This window comes from Spermophilus citellus (assembly GCF_964194105.1).
Source record: "Spermophilus citellus genome assembly, chromosome: 19".
Taxonomy (NCBI): Eukaryota; Metazoa; Chordata; class Mammalia; order Rodentia; family Sciuridae; genus Spermophilus; species Spermophilus citellus.
Window position 1 is genome coordinate 19,278,032 of NC_138201.1, and position 15,036 is coordinate 19,293,067.

General features: G+C 65.0%; 1 protein-coding gene across 1 annotated transcript in view; it reads right to left on the minus strand.

Annotated features, from left to right (window-relative positions):
• The window catches only part of FBLN2 (fibulin 2), a 39,422-nt gene extending 25,932 nt beyond the window's left edge, over positions 1 to 13,490 (minus strand). The window contains exons 1-2 of the mRNA XM_081276271.1: positions 13,332 to 13,490; positions 3,196 to 4,426 (exon numbers count right to left, since the gene is read on the minus strand). Coding sequence (XP_081132397.1) covers positions 3,196 to 4,426; positions 13,332 to 13,475 — 1,375 coding nt within the window. The 5' untranslated portion in view covers positions 13,476 to 13,490. The remainder of the gene's footprint in view (positions 1 to 3,195; positions 4,427 to 13,331) is intronic.
• Between the last annotated feature and the right edge of the window lie 1,546 nt (positions 13,491 to 15,036).

Genomic DNA, 15,036 nt, shown 5'->3' on the forward strand with positions numbered 1-15,036 from the left:
GCAGAGTTTACCGGGAATCCCTGCCAAAGAGGCCCATGGGTGGGCGGGGCCTCGTGTGTAGTGGGGGCGGGGCCTCCTCTGGCCACGCCCACCACCTACCTGAGGCTGAGCCGGCAGCAAGGCCCTCAGAGGGCTCACAAACGGGGGTGGCAGGGCTCTGGGAGAGGTGGCACCCAAGGCCCCGGGTGACAGGGCACTGAGGAATGGGCCCTGACACACGCCCTGGACTCTGCTCGCCCACCTTCCTTCCTCTGTCCACATCTGAAGACCCAGAATCTTCCTGCAGGTTCCAGCATCTGCAAGCCTTGGGTCCCTCCACCTGCCACCGAGCAGCAGGTGCACAGAAGCCCGGAGCGCGCGCCTGCGGACCGTCAATCATCCCTAAATGACGGCTCCTAACTGATGCGCGGAAGCAGTGCCCTGTGTGGTTGCAGCACAGGGAGAGGAGGAGCCCGCTCAGCATGGCGCCCTCAACCTGAGGTTGGGCCCTGGGGGCCCACTGTCCCCAGAGCTCCCCACCCAGGGTCTGACACGCCGCCTCTGGCAATCGGAGCAGGCCACCAGGCCCGAGGCCAGCTTGCCGCACACAGGAACTTGCCCGGAGGGTTGCAGCAGCTGCTGGGATGCCATCCATGCCCCCCACAGCCCTGCACTGTTGCGAGGAGGGGCAGTGGCAGCTGAGCCATCCAGGAGTCCTCCAAGGGCTGCAGGGCTTCACGGGGTCCCAGCCTCCACCAGCTGACCCCTCCCCGTTGGCTTCAGGAACCTGAAGCTCCTGCAAGATGTGGTTAGGTCACCAACCATGTGTCAGGGTCCCAAAATCCTGGAACCCTGGACCACCTTCGTGGACGCTCAGGTTACCATCACCAAGACTTAAAACACCCATCGGATCATGCCCCTCCCTGCCTTAGACCTGCCCTTGGGACAAAGGCCCAAATCTTCATCCTGAGGATGTGCATGTCACCCTGGAACTAGCTCCTGTTCCTCACATCAGTCACAGGGCCTCCTTTCCACCCAATCGATTCCCTCTGGCCACGGGGCCTTTGCACATGCTATTGCTCTGGCTCCTCGCTGCTGCCCCATGACCATCACACCTCAGCTCTTCCCTGATAGCACTTGGCTTCCCGGATGCCCAGGAAGAATGGCTGCCCCAGGCAGGCTCCCAGAGCGCCCACCGCCCGGCCTAGCCCACTCCCAGCTCCGACTCCAGCCTGCGGGACTCAGGATCCCTCCCACCAAGCCTCTCCACTCCCCAGGGGCGGGTCTGTGCTGGGGTCTGTGACACCGTACAGTCCCCACCTGCCCAAGCCCAGGCATGCTACGGACACTCGGAAACCACTGTGAGGGCAGGAGGAAATGAAGACTCAAGAAAAACAGAGCTGTCAGCCTGGGTCCCTGCAGCTGGCTTTCCTCGTCCACAAACAGGCCGGGGCTCTTGGGCACGAGGAGAGGGCTCAGCCATCAGAGCGTGCCCAGCGCCTGCCCCCAGGCCCAGGGTTCCCGTCAGCCGCGCCCTGCAGGACTGGCCAGTGAGGCCCTGAGGAAGGGGCCCCTTTCCTGCCCCGCTGTCCTGGGGCTCACGGAGGCTGTGCGGGGGGCCTCCTCCAGGCTGGGGCTGCTTGCAGCTGCTCCCGGAACCTCCGACCTGCAGAGGGCCACCAGGACCCCAGAGATTCTCTCTGTCCTGGTTCTACAGAGTACTGCCACCAGAGAGTTCCCTGACCCCCTCCATGGTGCCAGCCTGGCAGGAAAAGCCACCCTCCCAGAGCGTCCTGAGTGACAGCAGACGTCCTGGGCCGGGAAGCTGGGCATGTGGATTCCATTAGGCCACATCTGGACCCGCTCAGAGGCAGGCAGCCTGGGCCCTGGCACGGCTCCGACTCATAGGGAGGACCCCTGCCCCAGTCGGGGGCCGGGCGGTGGCTGGAAACCCTTCTCCAGGCCCCCCGGCTGCCATGGCAACGTAGCTGGGGGGTCACTTCCAGCCCATCCCCCTCCTCCACAACCAGCATCCAGGGCGGAGCAGGCTGAGCCACCTCCAGCTCACACCCCCAGCCTCAGTGACCAGGACCCTCACCCGGCCTCCCCGAACAGCAGCAGCCAGAAGGCCCCGCGGGCCAGACCCCCCACCCCAGGCAGTCCACCAGGCCACCCGGCCCACCCTCACCACACCGCATACCCCAACAGCAACCCTGTGGGTGCACTTGAGGATTCTGGTGGCCTGAGAAGCCTGTCTCACTCGCTGGCTCCGCCCTGCAGAGGGTGCACCCTAAACCTCAGACGGCAGGTCGCTGCTAGCTGGGGTGAGGCCCCCACGCATCTGATTCTCGGCAAGGCTCAGCGGCTGGTGCTGGGCAGCCGCAGCCCCTGCAGTGCCCCAGACACCCCGAGGCAGGACTTCCTGCAGCTCGCAGAGAAACAGAGGCACAAAGCCCAGGTCACTGGCCCACATCTGGGTGTGTCCTGGAACCAGCGCACAGGAATTGGGGCACAGGTGGCCCCGGGTGGGGAGGAGGACAGGGTGGCTGATGGCCAGGCCTGAGTTTCCGGGTCCCAGTGACACCCACCGTCTCCCAGACTCCTCTTCCCTTCCCTGCACACCAAGTCATTGCCTGTCCCACACCCACTCCTTCGAGCCTCAGGACCTTTGCATGTGCTTCCAAGGGATCTATCTCCCAGAGAGCCTCATCAAAACGCACCTGAGAATCCCGGGGTAGTGACAAAAAACCACTGGGATTCCTGAGAGCAAAGCGGGGTTCCCTGAGGCCTGGGACCCTGGGAGGCAGGCGGTTGGGGCAAGGCTGTGGCTGCCTGCCCCTCTGGACGTGTACTTCCTCCGACTCCCTGTCACCCCCTGGCTCTGCAGGCTTAGGCTGCTCCAGTCCCCGCCCACGGCCACCACCAGCATCCCAGCAGCCACACCTCCTGGGTCCCTTCTGACATCAGTGTCCCGCCCCTGTGAGCTACTGGATCCTGCTCACAGGTGACACCTAGGACGGTTTGTGGAATGAATGCTCCCAGAGGCCCCTCCCTGGGCCTTCCGCAGAGGCCCCCAGGGAGGCTCGCTGTGGAGCAGGCCGGTCTCTGGCCTCCTGGGTCCAAGGACTGATGGCCTAGTCCCCTCCCTGCGCAGGGAGCCAGAACAGTAACGCAGGTCTTACAGCCCTGTGTCTTGAAGAGAGGACACGGTCTTACCTTCAGGGATGCCCCTGGGAACGGAGTGCACGGAGTTGGGGTCCATGTCCTCCTCCTCCTGGACTCGGGGCGGCTGCGGCGGGAACTGGGGCCCAGCCTGGGTGGGGAGCGCTTGGGGCTGCTCCGGGGCCACAGTGGCCAGAAGTGGGGGCGCGCTGGGCTCCTCGGGATCCCCAGGGGCGCGGGGTGGGGTGGGCTCTGGGCTGTGGCCTTCGGTGTCTGACCCCGGGGGTGCGCTAGTCTTGGGCGCAGAGCCGCGCGGGGTGGCCTGGGCCTCGGGGATCAGGTTCTCCTCCAGCCCCAACTGGGCTGCGGCTGCCGCCTCTGGGGTGCGGAGACCGGGGCCGGCCGGGGCGGTGGTGGGCAGCGCCTCCAGCTCCCCGATGGCCTCCTGGGCCTCCTGCTCTCCGTCCTCCACGTCGTCGGTCACTCTCCGGGATTTGGCCTGCACGGGCGCCGGGGGACCCAAAGCGGCGGCTGCCGTGGGCCTGGGCAGGGCGGCCGGCCAGGGGGTGGCCTGGAGGGTGGCCAGGGCCTGGTTCCCGCCACCCAGGGCCGCAGGGGGGCCTCCTGCCCCGGCCTCCGCCTCGCTGGCCTCCGCCTCGGCCACCTCCTGGTCGTAGCTGTAGGGATCGTCGTAGTGCCGCTCCGTGTCACCTTCCTCGGGCTCCGACGCGTTGCCCTCGCAGCCTGGCAGGCGGTAACAGATGAGCGCGCCCCCGGCGTCGGGGCAGTGGCAGGCGCGACAGGGCGCCAGGTGCACCGTGTGGCCGGCCGGGTGCTTCAGGCCGCGGTGCACGCAGCCCAGGCGGCCACACTGTGGGCAGCTGTCGGCGGCCACCACCGCCTCGATGCAGTTGGGGGGCAGCTCAGGGCACAGCATGAAGCGGCAGCTGATCTTGCCGCCGCCGGGCGGGCACGAGCACTCGGTGCTGCCGAAGTCCACGAGGTAGGAGCGGCCAGCGGGCACGCGGCCATCGGGGAAGCCACCACGCACGCAATCGTAGTACTGGTAGCCCTCGCAGGGACAGCCGCGCTGCACGCACGTCGCACAGCACTCGCCCGGCGCCAGTGCCTCCTCGATGCAGTGCTCCAGCGGCGGGCACTGCGCGCCCGTGCAGTCCGGCCAGGGCGCGGCCGCCCCCGGGCTGAGGGCCAGGGCCAGGGTCAAGGCCCAGGTCAGGGCCGGGGCCGGCCAGCTTCCTGCGGGCTCCCGGGGCAGCGCCATGACCTGCAGGGGGGAGGAAGCCATGAGCGCTGACGGGACGCACGTGCAGACGTCCCCGTCACCGCGTTACCCCGGGGTCACCACAGCCCTATACCTGCCCGCTCAGGGTCACAGGACCCCGTTGGTTAGAACCCTGACGCAAGCCCAGTCTCTCTCTCTCATACACACTCTGTCACACTCAGCCAACAAAGTACAGGGCCAGCGATGGACACCGTGAGTATCTACTGTCTATGCGCGCGCACGGGGCCACGCCTGCGCACGTGCGGCGCACTGGGGGCCACAGAGGGCCACCCAAACAACTTTTTTTTTTTTCTGGTACCAGGGATTAAACCCAGGGATGCCCAACCCCTGAGCCAGTCCCAGCTCATTTTTATTTAGAGACAGGGTCTCACTGAGCTGCTGAGGCTGGCCTCTAGCTCGCCATTCTCCTACCTCTGCCTCACGAGCTGCTGGGATGACAGGCGTTTTCCGCTGCACCCAGCCCAAAATGATTTTTCTCCCCCCAAAATGTGGCTTGACCCAGTTCCTTGGCGGGTAGCCAGACAGCATGGCCAAGAGTAGATACTGGGCAGGAAGAAGCCCCCTCCCCGGGGTTTGGCACACCCATTGACGCATTATCTGAAGCTCCAGTATCAGGCCCAGGCCCAGGCCAGGGAAACCCTGGGAAGGTGACCTCGGCCCCAAGGATGCCACCAGCCAACGCATCCTGGGCACCTCCCTGCTCCTGGCGGCCCAGCAGCATTGACACAGGTGCTGCTGGTTCCTCCCAGAACAGCCCTCTGCCAGACTCCGCCCCGGCCGCAGACCCCGCCCTCTGCCACAGGCTCCGCCCTCTGCCGCAGACTCCGCCCTCTGCCGCAGACCCTGCCCTCTGCCACAGACTCCGCCCTCTGCCACAGACTCCGCCCCGGCCGCAGACCCCGCCCTCTGCCACAGACTCCACCCAGGCCGCAGACCCCGCCCTCTGCCACAGACTCCGCCCTCTGCCACAGACTCCGCCCCGGCCGCAGACCCCGCCCTCTGCCACAGACTCCACCCCGGCCGCAGACCCCGCCCTCTGCCACAGACTCCGCCCTCTGCCACAGACTCCGCCCCGGCCGCAGACCCTGCCCTCTGCCACAGACTCCGCCCTCTGCCACAGACTCCGCCCCGGCCGCAGACCCTGCCCTCTGCCACAGACTCCGCCCTCTGCCACAGACTCCGCCCCGGCCGCAGACCCCGCCCTCTGCCACAGACTCCGCCCTCTGCCACAGACTCCGCCCCGGCCGCAGACCCTGCCCTCTGCCACAGACTCCGCCCTCTGCCACAGACTCCGCCCCGGCCGCAGACCCTGCCCTCTGCCACAGACTCCGCCCTCTGCCACAGACTCCGCCCCGGCCGCAGACCCTGCCCTCTGCCACAGACTCCGCCCTCTGCCACAGACTCCGCCCCGGCCGCAGACCCCGCCCTCTGCCACAGACTCCGCCCTCTGCCACAGACTCCGCCCCGGCCGCAGACCCTGCCCTCTGCCACAGACTCCGCCCTCTGCCACAGACTCCGCCCTCTGCCGCAGACCCCGCCCCGGCCACCGACCCCGCCTCTGCCAGGCAGCAGGCCTCCTGCCGTCTGGGTGCCAGCGGTTCCCCAGTGGCTGCCCTCACATCCACAGCCCCAGCGCCATGGCTCCCGACTGCCCAGCTGTGCAGGGCCCTCTAAACACTCCCTGGGCTCTCTTCCTGACAGCCTTCATCTTCCAAACGCCACCCAAATGCCACCTCGTCGCCAGTCCTTCCCCTCCTCCCCACCGCCACGCGAGTTCCCACAGGCCCACGGAGGCAGTGCAGCCCTGCAGATGTGCTGCTGGCCCTGGGGGCTACCTGCTCAATCCCGGGAGTGGTGACCTCGAAGGCACCCCCAGCCCCATGTCCTCCTGTCTCCCGGGATCCGATGGCCGAGGTCCCCAGCGGCCCGCCCAGCCCTCAGGCCCAGGGGCCACGGTGCCCTCATTGCTACTGTCCTGGGCACCCCTCCTCCCTGACAGGCAGGACCCTAGGAGGGTCACAGACCAGTGTAGCTTCCCAACCGAGGGCCACGTGGTGAAAGGGACAAAGAGAGGCAGAGACCGTCCCTGCAAATGACAAACGCCCAGAGCCGGAGAGAGAAGACAGTTTATGTTCAGGGACAGACTGAGGGACTCACTGGACAGGACTGGACACTCGCCCATAGGGAAAGGACTGGAGTGGTTGTGACACACCCTAAACAAGAGCCTTGTCGTGACCTTGAACTCCCTGTGCTAGGACAGCAGGTAACGCGTGTCATCCTTGAAGGACTGTGATTAACTCAGTGCCAACAGAGGAGCCCAAGGAATCCCAAGTGCCAACTGCCCGCTGTCCAGCGGGCCCCTTGCTGGCCTCGAGGAACGATTAGGGGACCAGCACCTGGTGAGGCTCGGCCCCTCCTCACTGTGATGGGGCCAAGGATGGGCAGGTGACAATGTAGCCAGTGAAACTCAGCACGGTGACCATCCCCACAGAGGAACGGCAGAGGGACACTCAGGTGCCTGGGGTCAACCCCCGGTTCCTAAACAAAAGAGAAAGAAGGAGGAGGATGTGGTGGCCAAGGCTGCCCCTGGGGGCGGGGACTGGGTGCTGACGGGCACAGAGGCCTGTCCAGGATGATGACAAAGTTCTATGAAGGTCAGCAATGATGGCCGCCCGAGGAGCTGAGTTCACTCCTTGACACTGAGCTGAGCCTTCCAATGGCAGACTTTAGGCATATTTTGCCAAAATAAAAAATAATAGCACATGGGGACCACAGAGCCCAAGTGAGTCATAAGCCACAGAGAGGGGACGAGGGAATAAAAGAACTAAAGACCTAACAGGAAGTAAGGGCTGATACTGAGACCTTCCTGGAGGAGTGAGCTTCCTGGCAGCCAAGGCCAAAAGGGAAATTAGACAGTGACCCAGGGGCCCCTAGTCTGCTAAAAGGAAGTCGTCAAGTTCACTGGGAAAAATAAACGTGCTCTTGGCACGAGATCCCAGTCGGGGTTGGAGCTGTTGATCAGGCTCATGAGTGATCCTCTGTGCCAGCAGGATGTCAGGCCCTGGCAACATTCCAGGATTTTTTTTTTTAACCACGCTCTACAGATGAGGAAACTGAGGCCCAGAGAAGGTATGTGATTTGCCCGAGGTCACATGACTAGTAAAAGGTGGCGGAGGCATGTGACTGCAGGGCCTGGCGGATGCAGGACATCCGGAGCCCTGCAGTTCCCAGTTCTTCCTCAAGCACCTGCCAGCCGGGCACCTGCTGAGTGGCTCGAGAGGCTGAGGCAGGAGGATCATGAGTTGGAGGCCAGCCTCAACAACTCACTGAGGCCCTGAGCAACTCAGCAAGACCCTGGCTCTAAATAAAGAATAAACAGGGCTGGGACGCGGCTCAGGGGTTAGCGCCCTGGGTTTAGTCCCTCGTTCAAAAAACAGTCGCTGGTCTTGCTGCACTAAAAACAGGGGTCACTCAATAAATGTCCAACACGGACAAACTAAACACAGAAGGGCTCACAGGAGGGCCCTTCCAAATGGGGCTGGAGATGACCTCAGGGACAGACTTCAAGGAGCAGTGGCCCTTGGTGAGGGATGATCCCCCTTCAGTTTTCTTTTGACCTATCAGGACAGCAGAGAAGGATCCTGTGGTCCTGGTGGACCTATGATATCTCCAGACAGTTCCCCCGCCCTTTTTAAGAATGAGTGGGCAGGGGACAGAGGGTCCAGGAGGCCGAGGGGGCTTGATCCTGCTGTATTTTTTTGCAGGGGGCATTCTGGATGTCAGGCAAGTGATCTCACAGCCAGGGTCAAAGGTTTGTCTCAGCAAAACAAAGAGAGTTTTCTCAATGATATTAAGTGTCGGAGGAAGGCCAAGAAGGTAGGCGGACAGGCAGGTGGAGACCTGGCACTCACTGTAGGGCCTGGCCTCACTGTGCTGAAGAGGAAGCCAACACCACGGCCAGTCTCCCCAAGAAAGGGCACAGGTCCCCTCCAGGGCCTGGTGCAGCAGCCCGTGGTCAGATAACAGCCACAGAGCCCCAGGGATGAGGGGTCAGAGGAGGTGGTGAGACCAACTTGCTTTCCAAGATAAGCAGGGAGCAGATAAGAGGAGAGGCTGCCAATACAGAGCCAGCAGGGGACAGCAGCCCTCTGCTGTCCAGGACACCGCAGCCTGGCCGTGGCCCATGCCTGCCATCCCAGCCGCTCGGGAGGCTGAGGCAGGAGGATCACGAGTTGGAGGCCAGCCTCAGCAACTCGGCAAGGCCCTGTCTCTAATAAGATATGAAAAGGGCTGGGACTGGCTCAGTGGGTGAGCGCCCCAGGGTTTAGTCCCTGGTACCAGAAAAGAGTGGGGTCCCTGGGGTACACGTGTGCCTGCGGGGCGTGTGGCAAAGCCCCTCAGGGTGCCCCTCTTGTCCCCACACACAGCCCCTATCTGGGCTGTCCCCTCCAGGTCATTGCTCTGAACAGAGACCAGCAGGTGCCCAAGCCGGACACTTCCACTCTGAGGACACCAAGAACTGAGCCACCAGGGGCTGGACGCCCACTCTCGGGCCAGCGCAGGGCTGGGAACTCAGGGCGCACAGGGCCCCCGGCCGAGCGGGAAGGATGTTGGGGGCCCTGACCACAGGACCAGGGGCAGCGCCCACACAGACAGCGGGGTCCTGGGGACCAGGAGTGGGCAAAGGACCAGGGCAAGGGGCCACCACAGCCCGAGTCCATCTAAAGGGACCACCGAGGTGCCTGGGGCGCTGGGCAGGCTGCGTCCACTCCTGCGTCTCCGTCCACCCCGGGGCCGGGCACGGCCACCTGGCCCATTTCACAGCTGGAACAACTGAGGCCGGAGAGAGGACCCCTATGACCTGGGCACAGCTCCGTCCCAGCGCACCCCAGAGCCCTCTTCCCACGGCCAGGCCCCCACTCACAGACGGGTGGGAGGACCGCGCCCCAGGCCCAGACTCCTGGCCGCTGCCCAGGGCGGGGGTGGCAGCCCTTCCAGACCTGGGTGGGGACGCTGGCTAGGGACAATGCAGCCCTGGGGGCGCAGTGGGCTCCCACCCTGAGGAAGGAAGCGGCCTCCCTGGACCGGCCTCCCCTGCGGCCCGTGGGGACAGAGGAGGGCGTTTGTGCCTGTTTAACCAGGACAATGGTACAAAGTGACGCAGGGGCTGACCCCCGGGGCCTGGGAAGGACACGCCAGAGGAGGTGGAGAGTGGCACGCGTCAGCCATGCCAGCCGGGAGGGCCCCTCGCTGGGGACCTGGCCTCTGTCCCAGCCCGTCCTCCTCAGCCTCTGCGTGACTGCGGGCAGGCACGTGCATCTGAGCCTCAGTATCCCTGCCCTGTCCCCTGCAGGCCCCCCACCTGCTGCTCTGTCCCCCAGGCCTGCCCCACACCCGACTGCACAGGGACCTCCAACTCCCAAGTCTGACTGTCTCCTGCTCCTGCTCAGAACACCCCAAGGCTGCCAGGCACAGGGCAGCACACCTGTCATCCTAGCCGCTCGGGAGGCTGAAGCAGGAGGATCATGAGTTGGAGGCCAGCCTCAGCCACTTATCGAGGTCCTAAGCAGCTCTGCGAGACCCTGTCTCTAAATGAAATATTGAAAGTGCTGGGCACAGGGCTCTGTGGTCGAGGACCCCTGGTACCAGGAGACCCGTGGAGAAAGCAGAGCTGACCTGCCTCCCTAGGAGTCTGGCCCAAAGCACAGGGCCACCAAACTGGGACTCCGAAGGAGGCGCTGGCTGCCCCACCCTGCCCACGAGGCAGCCCCTCCTCTCAGGGAACGGAGCTGGGAGCTGGCAGCCTGGGAGCTGGCAGCCGGCTGTCCCTCTGCCCCATGGGGTCCCCCAAGTCCCTTTGTGTGGCATCTCATTTGCCGGGAGTGGCCAGGGGTTTAGGGAACCCACCCCGCAGCCTCTAACTGCCAGACACACAGAGCATCTGGTGGACACACCCCAAAGATCCTGGAGGCACAAGGACTCGCCCAGAGATTTGGCAGTCTCCACCTGGTGGTCACGCGGGGACACGGTGAGCATCACACCGATGCAGGAATCCTGTGCTGGCTTTTATGGCCCCTAGAAAGGCCCCTTCAACATGGAGGACTAAGACGTCCCCTTAGGCGCTGGTCCACTCCACCCTGACCCTGTGGGAAGACAGTCCCCGCACCTGAGCCACACAGGGCAGGAGGACTTACTGAGCACCTATTATGTGGCTGTCCAATGTGGACCAGGCTCAGGGAGCTCCCCACAGGGTCAGCGACACCCAGTCCTCCCTCTCTCATGGCTCAGTGACGGGAGAGGGGACAAAGACCTCAGGAAAGTCTGGGTTGAAACCTCTGCTCTTGCTGGGAGACCCTTCCTGGGCCTCCCTTCATCTGTCACACAGGGGCAAGTATGTGGCCTCCCAAGGTGGCAGTCAGCATCTGGAAGGAAAAGTAATGGATAAGACCTGATTCAGCCAAGGATAGTGGCCCACGCCTGTCATCCCAGGGCTGGGGAGGCTGAGGCAGGAGGATGGCAAATCCAAAGCCAGCCTCAGCAACAGCGAGGCCCTGAGCAACTCAGGGAGACCCTGTCTCTAAATAACATACAAAATAGGGCTGGGGACAGGGCTCAGGGGTCGAGAGCCCTTGAGTTCAATCCCTGGTACCCTGCTCCTGCCTTCCACCTGGGAGGACCACAGACCTCTGTCCTCCACAGTCCAGCATGAAGGCCACCCCTTGCGACTCCTATGCCTGGTAAGATAGCGAGGCTTCCCAAGATGTGCATGGGGACAAAGCTTGACCCTGGCAGTGAAGCCCCCAACACCCAACGTCCCCAGCAGTCAGAGCAAGGAGCGGTCCAGCAGGCCAGCCAGGAGCCAAGGAAGAGTGACATTGCCACCCAAGGGCACGGCTGCCCCACCCGATGGGCAGCACCCGCCTGTGGGTACCAGCACGACACGAGGATCACAAAACGCAAGAGCCTGGGATTCTTTTTCTTCCAGAGAAGACGGAAATCCGGACTTTGATGTGAAATCAGCCAACTTGTTAATGCTGGCAGCTAATTAAATTTTCTAGAATAATAATAACACGCTCAGAGCCAAAGCAAACAGCAGGGCGAGCCGCGGGGCTGGCGGGCTGTGCCTTGGGGAGATGGTTCTCTGACTTCACCCCTGGCGCCCCACCCTGTCCTGCTCCGGATCAGAGTGGGGAGCCGGGTCTGGCCACTCTGCCCACCCTCCTGGAGACGCGATCTTCACCCCTATTTTCATATGGAGAAGTGAGGCCCAGGGCCTGGGTCATTCAGTCCCAAACAGGCACTGCTTCTCCTGGGTGCCAAGCCCCAGGGAACAGAGCCCTGCCTGCCACCCAGGTCCTAGGGGTTCCTGGACCAGCACCCTTCCTTCTCTGGCACTCTGCTTGAACAAGCGCCCACACTATAGCACTTCCATGGCCACCACAGAGCTGGAAGGAGAACCCTGGGGACAAAGGCTGAAAGGGCACCCCTAGCGGGGAGCTGGAAGCACAAGAAGGGGAGGGGACAAGAGGCTGGAGAGAGTCAAACCCACCCCTGGAGGCTGAGCCCCTCCAGACCACCCAGGTGCCTGCAGCAAGGGACCCTGGCCCAGAGAAATGCCCCGCCAGCCCCCAGGATTCCGGTTCCCCACCCCACCCAGGGCTGCCCAGAGACCCACAGGTGCCTGGGACCGAACGGTCATCCGTGCATGGGGCTGTGCCAGGCTCCGGTGCCAGATTCCCAGAGCATGGGATGTCACATCTGAAGGTATGTGAGCCACACGGATCGTGTGTGGGAGACATGTGTGGCCCATGTGACGGGGCCTTGCGTGTGACAGGCGCCCACGTGGGGTCCCCTGCTGCCGCCTGCAGCAGGGGAGGGCGCAAGCTTTTAGTAAAGACACCCACCACCAAGAAGGCTGCGCGTCTGGGGACCACTTGCTCGCTTGTGTGCAGGAGCACATCGTGCAGAGGGGCCCCGGGGAGGGGGTGCAGAGGGGCCCAGGGGAGGGGGTGCAGAGGGGCCCAGGGGAGGGGGTGCAGAGGGGCCTCGGGAAAGGGGTGCAAAGGGACACCGGGAAGCGGGTGCAGAGGGGACCCGGGAAGGGGGTGCAGAGGGGCCATGGGGAGGGGGTGCAGAGGGGCCTCGGGAAAGGGGTGCAAAGGGACACCGGGAAGCGGGTGCAGAGGGGCACCCGGGATGAGGTGCAGAGGGGCCATGGGGAGGGGGTGCAGAGGGGCCTCGGGAAAGGGGTGCAAAGGGACACCGGGAAGCGGGTGCAGAGGGGACCCGGGAAGGGGGTGCAGAGGGACCCAGGGGAGGGGGTGCAGAGGGGCCCCGGGAAAGGGGTGCAGAGGGACACCGGGAAGCGGGTGCAGAGGGGACCCGGGGATGGGGTGCAGAGGGGCCGTGGGGAAGGGGTGCAGAGGGGCCGCGGGGAGGGGTGCGGGAGCCTCTGGCCGGGGGCGGCTCTGGCGGGAGGCCGGGACGGGACGCGCCCCTGCGGAGGGTGCGAGACCTTCCGCTGTAGCGATGTGTGTGGCAGCTAGAGGGGGCTGGGGACAGGGTGGTGGGGGTGGCGCCAGCCCGCGAGGCCCGTCTCCCCTGCCGAGGTGGGCGACCCGGGGGCGGGGACAGACCCGAGGCCAGCGCAGCCAGGGGGCGAGGGAGTCGGCGACAGACGTGCCAGGCGGGGACCTGCCAGCTGACCCGGCGCAGAGCGAGGGCCACTCGGGCCGGCGGCGGGGAGCCGGGGGCAGCCTGCGGGGTCGTCCGCCCGTCGGCCCGCGGGCTTCGTGGCGCCCCCAGCCCCGGGCTGCGCACGGCGGCGGGGCCGGGGCAGCGCAGGCGGGGACCGGCGGCCCGGGTCGCACGGGGCCGGCACACTCACCGCGGGGCTGCGCTCCGCCGGGCGTCCGCGTCCGTCCCGTCCGCAGTCGGCGCGTCGAGAGCCGGGCGCCCCCAGGCTGCGCGCGGCGCGGGGCGGGGCGGGGGCGGGGCAAGTCGGCCACGCCCCTGGTGGGAGGGTGATCATGCCACGCCCCTTGGGCGGGGCGGATAAGCAGGCCACGCCTCTGGGCGGGGGCGGGCGAAGATGTCCCGCCCCTGGGCGCGGCGGAGCAACCAGGTCACGCCCCCTGGGCGGGGCTGGCGAGCAGGCCACGCCCCCAGGGCGGGGTCTGGGCCCCGCGGACTGGCTGGGGCGGCCTGTGCAGACCCTCCTCCTGGCGCTGCTGCAGAGCGGGAGCTCGCCTGGTGCCTGGTCCTGGCGCCCTCCTCCTCCTCCGTCCTGGCTGGACCTGGAGTCCCACATCCGGCCTCATTGCCAGGGGCGCGCTGGGGAGCTCCGGTCTCAGCCTGCCTGAGCCTCATACTCCGCCTGGACCCCTGACCTGGGTGTCCGTTGACCAGGCCCCGGTGATGGCCTGAGGACCTTGGAGGAGGCCCCGGCAGAGGCCCACCGGCCTCCATCCAGCCCCACCCTCTTGGCTGCCTCTCCCGGGATCCCCCAGGCACCCTACCACTGCAGGTCCTCGGGGACACAGCGCCCGGCCAGGCTGATCTCAGCTGTTAATGGGGAGACGTGGAGACCGGGTCCTGCCCGCACGGGACCCCCACTGCAAACTATAAACTCAACACATCAACTCCTGGGGCTGAGACCAGGGGCCCCAGTGGAGACGGGAGGGGAATCCACCATCTGGTCCCCACCCTCCACCCTCAGCAGATCCAAGCTGCCTCCCAGGTCCTTCTTCTTGGCCAAGGTGCTCAAACTCCTGTCCAGAGCAGGCAGGCACCCGGCACCCCGCAGCCCGGGAAGAGATCCTGGCCCAGCGCCCGGGCCCTGCAGCAGGACTGTGGCAGGGGCCCAAGCTCAGGTTCCTTCCTCCGCACCCACCTGGCATCCCCGCGGCCAGCCAGGCCCCAGCAGACGTAGTAAAATTCACATCGCCTGAAACCCACCATCTTCCCTGTTTTAAATGTTACGATTCAGAGTTTACTTAGAACCTTCCAGAACTTCCCTCTCTCTCTCCTTTAGCCCCTTCCCCTGCCTGCGTCTCTCCTGGCCTCTGAATCTCTGCCTGATCCTCTCTGTCAATCAAGAACCTCATTGTCCAGCACCCCATCCCCCTCCCAGGTGCATGAACAGCCCCACGTCACTACTTAGTGGCAGCCATGACCCAAAAGTGAGTGATCACTGCACCCCAGGGGCTCCCTGCAGCCCAGGACAGGAGTGAGGCAGTTAGATACAAAGGCACAGAGAGGGAAAGCCACCTGTCCAGAGTCACACAGCTAGGAAGAGCCCGTGGCTCACAAACGAGCCAGGAGGGGATGAGGGGGCCAAAGCTTGATCTGAGAACCTGCCGCAGCTTCCTGTCTAAACCTGGGCAGCACTTTCACCCTCTGGGCCCGAGGAGCCCCAGGCCTGGCGCTGCCCTCCAACACAGGGAGCTGCTTCCAGACCCCTGTTATGTGAGCCGGAGCTGCGGCCACGGCTGCTATCAGGAATCTGGGGCCCAGGGCCCCGGCTGACACACAGTTGGAGGAAGTTACTGCTGATAAGGCGGAGACAGAATGGTCACAGCGGGCAGCAGTGT